This window comes from Condylura cristata, unplaced genomic scaffold (genome assembly GCF_000260355.1).
Source record: "Condylura cristata isolate star-nosed mole 26May11 unplaced genomic scaffold, ConCri1.0 scaffold00024, whole genome shotgun sequence".
Lineage (NCBI taxonomy): Eukaryota > Metazoa > Chordata > Mammalia > Eulipotyphla > Talpidae > Condylura > Condylura cristata.
Window position 1 is genome coordinate 1,173,486 of NW_004567125.1, and position 11,108 is coordinate 1,184,593.

The following is an 11,108-nucleotide window of genomic DNA, read 5'->3' on the forward strand; positions in this document are numbered from 1 at the left end:
GCCTCCTCTGCCCTGAGACGACGGCGCCGAGCGCGGGCTGGGGCTCTCCTTGCCCCGCGCGGGCGGTGTGGCTGCGTCGGCCTCTGCCTGGTCGCGGGCCCTGGGCGAGGGCGAGCTGGGCTTCTGACGGGGAGAGAGGCAGAGAGGGCACGGAGGGGATGGGAAGGGCACGGAGAGAGCCACGGGGACAGAGAGAGATGGGGCAAAGGCGGAGACAGAGAGACGGAGAGGCAGAGAGAGACAGAAGAGACGGAGAGAAGAGACGAGAATTAGAGAGGCAGAGAGAAAACAGAGGAGACAGGAGAGGTGGAGGGTAAGTCGAGAGAAAGAGAGAGAGATGAGGGTGGGTGGGTGGGGGGAGAGAAGGAGAGGGGGCTTTCACCAGGCCCAGGCCGGGAGCTGCCAGTCCCGGAGCATCGCACACACGGTTCCCCGCGCCTGCCCTGCCTCTGCCTCTCCTGAGTGTCCACCTTCTGGCCTCAACAGTGCAGCTCATGCAAGGTTCTCGGCATGCAAAACACAAGAGGGACGGAGCGGTGGGGGTGGGGGCTGAAAGGGAGGGGACTTCAGGATGGGCAAGGGCGCTGACATTGGCCCCCCACGGGCCGACGATCCGGCTGAGAAGAGAGAGGGCTGGCATCCGGAGCCCCCCAGGGCCAGCCCAGCAGGCCAGGCCCCCCCAGCACTTGGGGGGTGGGTGAGGGGATGGAGGGGCACACGGCACACAGATGGGGTGGGGGGCGGGGCAACTGAATTCAAAACTGAACGGAAGAGAGGGAGGAAAAACATAAATAATAAAAAAACAAAATCCACAAATGTCAATTAGATACCAAAATCAAAAACAACGTCTGAACTCCTGGGGAACTGACATTGTTCTGTTAACATTTTTCTTTGTTTTCCAGCCCTGAAGAGACCTGTGGCCTTGTCAGTAGCGCCCGACTGTCTTTCTGTTTCTCTCTTTTCTTTTCCTTTTTCTTTTTTTTTTTAAGTTCTGATTTTTTTAAGTCCCTCTTGGTTAACGTCCACTTACCAATAAAGTGGCACTTCCTCCTTTAGTAGGTAAGGTGTGTAAGAGAAGGGAAAAGTGTGGTAGCATAAGTTCATCATTAGATTCACAAAAAATGCAAGAGAGATAGAGAGAGAGAGAGAAAAACGCAACCACCCCATTCTAGGCCTAGCGGAGGCCACACCGCCTCTGGGAAGGACAGGCAGCACCTGCTCCGGAGCGCGCACCTCTCTGGTGACCGCTGGGCAGAGATGTCAAATGTTTTTTTCCAAAAGTGGACTTAGGACATAAGGATTGGGATCCAGAAAACCAAAGAGGGCCCTGGCCAGGAACCAGGGATCCGAGAATGTGTCACTACCTGGCTAAGTGAACCTAATCACATCTCTTCCCCTTCCTGGGCCTCAGTTTCCCCTTTCACAAAAGGAGAGGGTTGGGCTTTGCGTCCTGATGTCTCTTTCAGAGCAAATAGTCTAGGATTGTCTGTGCACTTGTGACTGCTCTCTGTACCCCCCTCCCTCCACAGAACTGACCCCTCCCCCAGTTCTTGGCCTCCATCTGGTGACACTTGGTTGCACTAGTTACAAGGCTGACCCCACCCCTAGTCCATCCTGATCACCAGCACCAACTTGACCCTGAGCACCTTCTGGGTATATTTGGTTTTGGATTCGGCTCTGTGATACCCATTTTTTTTTTTTTTAATCACAGAACTGAGCATCTAGTAGGGTCTCAGTGCTATTTTCCGAGAAAGGAAGAAGTGCCAGGGCCAAACTGGGTGTCCTAGGAGAGGCGCAGGGCCAACGCCTTTTAGTTGGAAGAACAAAACCAGTTATCACCCGTTGGGGCACCTTACTGGCAGGGGCTGGCAGGAGGCTGGTTTCCTTGGCGTGGCCTTGGGCGCTCCCTGGAGGGGGCAAGCCTGGAGCCAGCCTGGACTTGGAGCTGGAGCAAGAAGACAGGCCACTAGTGGAAAAGAACAGCCAGTTCATGCTTGGAGGCTGAAGTGGCCAGTGAACATTCACCACAGCCACTGAGAGCACCTGTCTAGAGCCAAGAGGGTCCTGACAGCTTGGTGTCCCTGCTTGGGACTGAGGCAGCACAGGTGTGCAGAGTGGGTATCAAGGCGCCATTCTGAGCAACCCAGTTTTCCTATCATCAGTGTACCCCACGCCCTAAGCTAGGAGAGATGGGGGCTGAGTTGTTCATCTGTGGCTCCTCTGAGATGACTGTTCCGTTGCCAACAGATAGCACCAGGAGACCCTGGTCTCTCTAACACACACTCCTTCTTGGACCTCCCAGCCCCAGTACTTGGGTCTGTTTCAGCAACCTTTACTCTCAGAGGAGGTGAAGGAGAAAGAAATCTCCAGAATCCCCAGATTTCTGGTCTACCCCTCCCTGGGTTGTCAATGTGGATAAAGTGAACAGATACCAGATGGGGCAGTGAGGGCTGGCAGCTGATGCACACTCAACAATACTCAAGGGAAAGCTGGATCCTACCTTTAAGAAGCTTTTGCTAAACTGGGGAACCAGAACCTGGATGTGAATCCTGACTGCAGCCGGGATTGTGGGTCTGAGTAGCTTGTTCTAACTCCAGGGCAAAGGCCAGCAAAGGGGGAAGACCAGAGACCATGCATGCTGTTCCTCCCCATAGACACTGCGGCCCTCTCTATCCCACTGCCTTAGACTTGGGAGTATTAGGAATCTGCCTGGGTTGGGCAGATACCCATGCCCACATGTTGCTGCCCTCAACCATGCAGTCCAGAACCTTGCGCCAGACTCTTGGTGCTGATCTGGATGCCTTGTATGTCTTGATGTAAACTCTTCCCTCTCACCGCTTCCAAGCCATCTGGCCTGTCAGAACCCAAGATGATTGTACCTGGCAAGGTGGAACACCCTGGAGACAGCCCTGAGCTAGTTTGCTGTGAGACCTTACAGAAGCTACCTAACTCTGGGGCCTCAATTTCTCCATTTGTAAAATGGGAACTATTGGAGTCTTTGTTGGGTGAAAGGGTGGAAAGATTCTTTTCAGAGTACAACGAACTCATGTCCTCTTGCAGACAGTTGGTCAGAGCAGTGCCAGAAAGCCTGAAATCCCATGGTGCACAGGCAGCAGAGGGTGGGAGGTGAGGATGGCAGACAGAGCTTTCCCTGGGGGAAGACTCCCCAGAGCCAACCTCACCCTTAACCACCTATCCCTCCAGCACCTCCAGGTCAGGAGGGTGACCTTGAGGTCACCAGAGAGGGAGCCTCACCCTCTGCTTGGGGATCTCATCCACCTCAAGGATTGAAGGAGGGGCAGGCCCAGAGACCATGGGATTTCATAGCTGGATGGGACCCCCAAACATCTCCAGAGCCTGCTCTTTGTGGCTGCTGACCCTTTTGTCTGGAAGTTCTCTCTCCCCCAAACCCCACCTCACATCAGGCTCATGCCTGTGACTGGCTTAGTATGGGCTCAAGGCTGTTGCATGTAAGGAATTTTTGAAGGAGGAAGTAGTGAGGACAGGTGCTCACTGCATTTTGATACCCTTTAGGACAAGAACAACAGAGTTCAGATAACAGTCTGAGCCTCTAAGCTGGCATATGAGGACCCCATTTCTTGTCCCTGAGAACAAAGGCTGCCACTCCCCTATCAGGCTTGGAGAGAGTCTCTTCCATCAGACCAGTGAAACTTTCTCCTTCCCTGAAAATGTCCTTGTCTGTCCTCCCAGCACTGCCCAGAGTTGAAGAATGTTCTCAACTCTCCAGGCCCTGCCTGGTGGGTCAACATGCAGGAATTAGGTGACTAGCAGGGTCTTCTTCTTAAGCTGAGGGTGCAGGCCTACACAGCCCTCACAAAGGGTTGGGATGCTGAATTTATATGCTTTGCCCAGCTTGGACAGGGCAGGGAGATAGGGTCCCTGAACATATACCCCAACTATTATCTAGTGTGGCTGGATGAGCTTTTGTTCCAGGACCTAGGCCTGGTTCTAACCCAACAACTGGTGGTGGGCTGGACTATTCTCCTGGATTATTCTGTACCAAAAAACAATCGTAAGCTCAAAATCAGAAGATGGCAGGATGCTGGGGAATTGAGGGGCCCCGGTCTGGGTTGGACAGCAATCTAGGAGGGACGTGTAGGTAACCTGAGACTCCCCAGCACCTTACTTACCCCTTGCCCCATAGAGACTTTGCTCTGTGGGCCCTCTAAGCCCAGTGTCTGTTCCTGGCCAGCTCACCCTTCCCCCTAAGTTCATTACACCCAAAGATGCAGCTGTGAAGTTCAGCCCTAGTGCCAACTGCAGAGCCCTGCAGCCCCCACCCTACAGCTCTGCTTGTGGCCAGGGCCAGACCCAGGGGAGCCCAGACGTTCCAGGAGGGAGGGCCAGGGCTCTCTCTCAAGCCTGACTTCCTCCTGGATCTGGAGGCCAACAGGTCCAGGTCAGGCCCCTCCACCATTGTGCATGACTAAGTGGGACAGGGGCTGGCAGGGGTGAGGGGTGAGGAGCTTAGCAGCTACTCCAGACAACAGGAGTCCAATAGGCTCAACCGCAGCATACAGTTCAGGAGGGGACACAAATTCAGAGTGCTAAAACCACACAGAAATGCATTCGGACAACAAAATGAGAAAGAGGGTGGTGAAGGGGGCTGGGTGGTGTGGGTGGGGATGGAGAGGAAGACAGAGGAGGAGAGCAGATGGAAAGGAGGGAAGAATGGACCAGAAAAGTTGTCAGGGAATGTCAAGAAAACCAAAAGACAAACCAGGAAACACAGCTTTGAGCTCATTTAGAGAAAATGCAAGTTACAAATGAGTAGTCACTAAAATAAAGAAAGAAAAGGGAGGGGAGAAAACCAACCAGAGCAAGATTGAAAGAGAGAGAGAGAGAAAGAAAACCACATTCAAACCAAGCAGAGTGGCGGGGCTTATCTGGAGATGGGAGCGAGCGCACAGCGGAGCCAGGATACCTACCTTCTCAGTGGTCAGGGACGGGAATGCAATAATAAAAGAAGAAAAGAAGGTCTCGTCTGCATTGGGAATGCAGAATGGGGACAGGCAGTGACTGAGCTGCGCTCCCCCTCGGAATCACCAGGGCAGCCAGTGTGGCTTTCAGGTGTAGCCCAGGGGTGGGAGGGGTCCTGCCCAGCCATTTCGGTTTGTTTTAAACCCCCAGGCTCCAATAGTCAAGCTTTCCTTAACTCTTTAAACAACAGAAACCTCCAGAGGGCATGCAGGAAGCAGCTGATGGAAGCAGAACCACAGGGTGGGCTATCGGGCCTGGCAGCATGGGGAGGGGCCCATGTCAGGGGAGAGAGATGGAGAGAAAGGGAGAAAGAGAGAGACTGGGAGAGTGACAGAGAGACAGGCAAGGCGAGACAGAAGGACAGAGAGAAGGGCGACCCAGACAGAAGAGAGCAAAGCTGTTTAAACAAGGCCAGTCAGAGTAGACAGATGGGGTGGGGGGGGGCATTTAAAAGGGAAGGCAACCACGTTCAATCGACAGAGGGAAGTGGATCCTGCCCCCTCACCTTGCCTTTTTTTTTCTTTTCAGAATGCATCCCTCCTGCCTTCTGCTTCATCCTGGAAGAAATGCCAAGGTCCCTCCTATTCTGATGTTCCACTCTATCACTGCTCTATCTGAGATGTTCTATCTCTTCTTGGGGTCTTTGAGCCAGCAGCAGAGGCATCGAAGAGCCCTGGGCTCTTGCTCACACACCTCCTCTTCAACCTTCACCGACTGATAGAAGGAGGCCACTGCTGGCCAGTGTGCAGGGCCTTGAGGGCTAGTGCTGGGTTTGCACCTCTGGGAACTGGAAGGAGGTGGACAAAGGTCCCCAATAGAGTGGATGGCAGGACTCTCCCAGGAGGTCTCCTGCTCAGCATGTCACGCTCCCATCCTACAATGTGTGACTGACCCTGAGTGGCTCCCTTCCTTCTGTGCGTCACTAGTCATTTCCCCACTGGTGCATGAACTGTAAGGGCTGAGGGCTCCCTCAGTCACTGAAACATCGCACTTAGGCATGAGCTTGCATGCTGCAAGGCCCACCACTCCCTGGTGCCAGGGACAGAGAGCTGGGGGCAGGCACAGACAGCCCCAGCATGGAGGGGCCCCGGCATGGTCCTCCAGCTAGGCTCCTAGAGTGTGCTGCCCACATAGCAGCCTCCCCATGGCTTAGCGGGTGGAGGGGGTCTTGAGGTTAAAGGGCTGGGGTCTGTCTCCTTCTGGATCTACCTCTAAAAAGCTGTGTGACCTTGAGATGAGTGTCCTCAGTTTTCTCTGAGCTGCTGTTTCTGTAAAAACAGAAGCCCCGAATCCCTCTGGTCCCTCTGGTCAACAAGATGTATTGGCAGCCACCACTCTGCTGGCCTTAGTCTCAAGTCTCAAGACCAGGATGGAATTTTTCTCTAGTTGGGAGTGGCTGGCTTTGAAACCCTCGTGTGAGCTAAACTGTCTCAGGTGACTTCAGGTCTCTCGTTCAGGGCCACCTAAGGATCTGAGGCCTGGCATGGAAGCTATGGGAGGTTCGCAGCAGCCGTGTCACACTAGACAGAACTGAGGAGACACAGGAAGCTCCCTGGATCTGCCACTTCCTGGATTTCCCAATTTCTCTCCAAGGCTCTTTCAAGATGGATCACAGAAGCATGGCTTGCACCATTTTTGTTAATCTAAAAATGGAGACAGTTCCAGCATGCCCCTGGGCTGAGGAGAGGGCTGGCTGTGCATGTAGATTGCATGTAGATTTGGCAGAAGATTTTGGCCCGGGAGCCATTTTTAAGTTATCTTCCCTTTTAAATCCTGGTCACAAAGGGGGAAATAAGTCTATAGAGAAATGTACATGATTAATGTTCACTTGAGATTCAAAACCATCTCTGCATTAGGAGAGGTTCCCACAGTAACACACACAAAAGCAAAATTCTAGAACAACACAGAAGAGAGAAAAACCCAGAAAGAATAGTTTGCATTTCTGTACATTACAAAGGAAAACAAAACAAAACAAAATGGGAGAGGGAAAGGAAGTACAAACAAAAACAAAGTAACAGGAAAAGTCACATAAACTCCCCCACCCTCTTCCCTTGCCGGCTAAAGGAGAAATGGAATCACAATATTACCACGTTTCAAATGGGAGGCTAAAAAAACAAACAAAAACATAGACGGGGTTAAAAACGGTGAGCTTTTCTTTTTCAGTTTGTTTCTCTCTCTCTCTTTTTTTTTTTTAGCTACTGTCCAAGAATACCCACCTCCCAGTACCTTTCCCCAAAACCCCCTTTTTTTTTTGGTGAATGCCCAAGTCCAGGGCACCCCTCCCCCCATCTCACCTCTCTGGAGGTGGGCAGCACTAGCCCAACTTCACGCCTCAGAGAGGGCTAACAGGCCAGCATGGACCCAGTAAGGTGAGAGGCCTACAGTGTCCTGAAAGCCCAGATCTCCCAGGGTCGGAAGGGGAGGGAGAGGATTCAGGCCAGCTTTGTGAAAGGAGGAATCAGTGCTGTCTCCTAAGGAACTCCCAGGGCAATGCCAAAGTGGAGTCCCATTGTGGGAGGGACACAGATCAGGTGCTGCCAAGGCTTCCTCCCCAGGTCAGCGCCCAAGCCACCTCCGCTGCCTGCTGTCCTGGGGTCCACCTAGTTCTGCGACTATTTTGTCTCACAGGCCCGGAACCCTTGGAGTATTGCTTAGGCTTCCAGGGCCAGGGAGGGAGCAGAAGTCTTGGGAAGATCCCCAGAACCTGCCTTCTGTGCCTTGCGGAAGGATGCAAAGTTGCCCTGACAGGTGCTTGGCTTTGCTGCTAAGCTATGCCCGTGGGGTGGGAGATGGGTAATCTCACTTCTGGGTTTGCTCCTCTCCACTGCGGCCCACAGCTACCCCTGCATGTGCTCTCTCACCTCCAAGAGATCTGGGGACATGGGAGCGACCCTCCCCCATGAGGCTGTCTGGTACCTTGGAGCTCAGGAGTCTGGCACCCTGTTCAGGTGGGTTGTCTAGGGACTGGGAATGTCCTTACATAAAACTTAACCAAAAGCCTCTTGTCAACTGCCCTTGGCTTTCCTCGCCGAGTCAGCTGCGGGAGTAAGGGTGTTTGAGAAAAGAAAGGGAGTGAAAGGAAACAGCCAAAAATCAAAATGAAACTGACCAACACGTACATGTTTGCTGCTGAGGCTGAGGCCTGGGGAGGCGTGACCCCCCGGCTGAGGCTGCTGCTGGCCTGGGGAAGGCCCTGCAGGCCTGCCCATCCGAGTTCCATGCCCATCCAGTGCAGCCCTTTCCCTGCAGGCCTCTACTGTACTCTCTGTCAACAGACATGCGGAGGTGGCCTCTCTGGGGCCTGGAAGAGCCCGCCTCCCGCCTAGCCCATCCAGCTGCCAGGTGCTGTCATCACCATCTAGGGTGTGCTGTGTTCCTCTGGAGGGTGGGTGGCACAGTTTTGGGCGTGGTGTAGTGTGCAGTCTCCGAGGGAGGTCCTGGAGGTGCCCAGGAAGGACGGCTATGGCAAATGCAAGGGCAGGAGTGTGGCCAGTGCCCAGAGAGGGCAGGAGTGTGGCCAGTGCCCAGAGAAGGCAGGGGCTTCAGAAATGCAGCTCTGTGACTGGGAGCAGTCTGAGAGGGGAGGGGGCGAGGTAGGGTGGGGAGAGGGAGGGCACTGGAGACAGGGGAAGGGCTTGGCGATGGAGGAGGCTCAGGACCGGAGTGATGCCTGGGAAGACCCTGTCGCTTGAATTCCCTTCTGACTTTGACCTCTGCCAACGTCCAAGTCCCTTCCCACCCCAGTATGCCTGGGGGAAGGGAAGCAGGAGACACTGGTTCTTCTACAGCTCGGCACCCCGCTGGATGAGTGCCAGCGATCAAGCCCTTTCTTCAGGGTACCAAGCTCAGGCATGGCCCCAGCCTGCAGGGCCCCCCTAACCTGACGCTAGGGACAGGTGGGCACAAGGACCAAGCTCTCCCGCCGCTCGGGTGCCGGGAGTGCGCACGGCGGGCGGCCGTGGGCCCCTTAGGCACTCAAGGCCCCCAGCCCTGGGCGCCAGCCCGGCGCAGCCCCCCGTCGCGGCGCGGGAACCCTTTGCAAAGCGAAATGTACGTACATCGGGCGGGCTGGGAGCCGAGCCCGGTCGGCCGCCTTGCTCTCCGCTCCGCTGCCGGCTGCCGCCATTCTGCTGGGGCGAACCCCATCCGCTGCCGCCAGATGGGGAAGGCGACCGGCTCCCGCTGGACCGCTGGCTTCCAGTCTTCCGCCCGTCTTCTCGGTGCTTAGGGCTCAGCCTGGGGGAAGGGACCATTGGAGCCGGCCTGCAACGCCCGCTCTGCTGAGGCTCTGGCCTCACAGGGAGGGCAGCCTCCTCCCCCACACCTCCACACCCCCACCGGGAACGCTTCGAATTCAAGCCCCCAGTTCTAGCTGTCCCATTTACAATTCAGGGTAGGCTGGGGGCCTGGAGGCAGGGCAACAGCTCACCTGTGTCGGCTTCCAGCACATCCCAGCAAACTTCTACACACGGTAATGTTAATTGCTGTCCAGCTTCCCAGTCCACGCTCCCCAGTTCTTGGGGGTGTTTAAGCTATATTCTGCACCCTTCCCCAGCCCGCACGAAATGGAGTTCAAGCACATACAGAGGCCACTGCCCACCCCAGGACCTACCTGCTGGGTGATCTGGAATCACTGTAGTGAGAGGAGAGGGAGGGGCTGTGGGAGCTGCCACTGCTATGGCGATGGGACCTGCAGCCAGGGGCCTCTGCATGTGGCCTAGGACAGAAATCAGCCTGTACCACCTTCTGCAGACCCCGCCTGGGGGTCCCGGGAGGGCCTGCTGAGAATCACTGCTGGACAGCCTCCCACAGTCTCTTGTAAAAATACCCACAAATGGCCCTCCCTGGTGGTGCAGCGGGTTAAAGCACAGCACTAAGAAGCTTAAGCCACTTCCGCATGAGTTCGATTCCCGCCTGCCCCGGAGGTGACCACATGGCAGGGCAGACCTCTCCTGGCCCGCCCGCTGCTCCCCTCAGCAGTGTACTTCGTTGATCCGCCTGTTCTGCTCCCCACTCTGTCTGTGGTGAATCCTTTCACCCTTCCCATCTCTGGCCTGTACCCCAGTTCTTTAAAAAAAAAAATTCCGTCCCTGCTCAAGACCTTTCATCCCCCTCAGCTGGTGCTGGTCTGACTGGAGGGAAGGGAATGGATGGTTTGACAAGGACGAAGCTCAAAAGGACCTGGACTGACCCACGGGAGGCTTTTGGCTTCCTTTCTGGGTCTGAATTTTTCCATCTCAGCAAGGGTCACAAAGTAAGTTCTCGCCTAGCCTAGGGCCAGTTTCTGTGATTCTAGAAGGCCAGGCTTGCTGCTTGGAGAAGGGGAGCGGGAGAAGCTCTAGGGCTGGAAAGTGAGGGGAGGTGTTCACCTTTTCCTCTCTTTGTTCTTCTCTTTTCTTTTGCTCTTGGGGCTTCGAGATCTGCAGAAAGCAAAGGCTAAGGTGACAGACAGCCTCAGCCCTGGGCTGCCGGGGCAGCGGAGCGTCTGAGCCGCAGGACCTGGCTGGGCCCAATGTGGACCTGAGAAATGTTCCTCCCTCGGACCCAGGCCACCCTTGCTGTGGAGGACTTGCCCAGCCCAGCCCAGGACTTTGATCCCTGTCACTAGGCCAAAACTTGCTCCTTCTCTCTCCTGGAAGTCCTGGCCCATGGTTACCCCCACCTGGGTCCTGGCTGCTGCTCCTCTGGGAGTGAAGCAAGTGAGGACCCTGGAAGGAAAAGTGACTCGTCCTTTCTTTCTGGAGGGAAAGGCCGCTCTGTTGAGTTGGGGGGCCCCTTCACACCTCATTTGTGTCTCCAGTGCCCCAGGTTTCCTCAGATTGGGTCCTTCTGGCAGAGTCCAGGCCTCCTTGCCTGCCTTCTCAGACTACAGCCTGGCCCTGGGCCAGCCCACCAGGGTTTTCAGAAAGAAATGCCTTCTGGCCCTTCCCGGAGGCACAGCACTATGTGGCAATTCACACCCACGGCAGCTCCAAGTTCGATTCCCAGCCAGGGAGGTGACTCACATGGCGCAGCAGACCTCTCCTGTCTCCCCTCAGCAGTGTATTTAGTCAATCTGCCTGGTCTGCTCCCTTCTCTGTCTCTGATGAATTCTCTCACCCCCCCCC

General features: G+C 55.2%; 1 protein-coding gene across 1 annotated transcript in view; it reads right to left on the bottom strand.

Moving 5' to 3' along the window:
• SRRM3 (serine/arginine repetitive matrix 3) overlaps nt 1–11,108 on the bottom strand; it is a 48,500-nt gene that overhangs the window by 4,176 nt on the left and 33,216 nt on the right. The window contains exons 9-12 of the mRNA XM_004688020.2: nt 10,371–10,421; nt 9,614–9,718; nt 9,060–9,237; nt 3–123 (exon numbers count right to left, since the gene is read on the bottom strand). Coding sequence (XP_004688077.1) covers nt 3–123; nt 9,060–9,237; nt 9,614–9,718; nt 10,371–10,421 — 455 coding nt within the window. The remainder of the gene's footprint in view (nt 1–2; nt 124–9,059; nt 9,238–9,613; nt 9,719–10,370; nt 10,422–11,108) is intronic.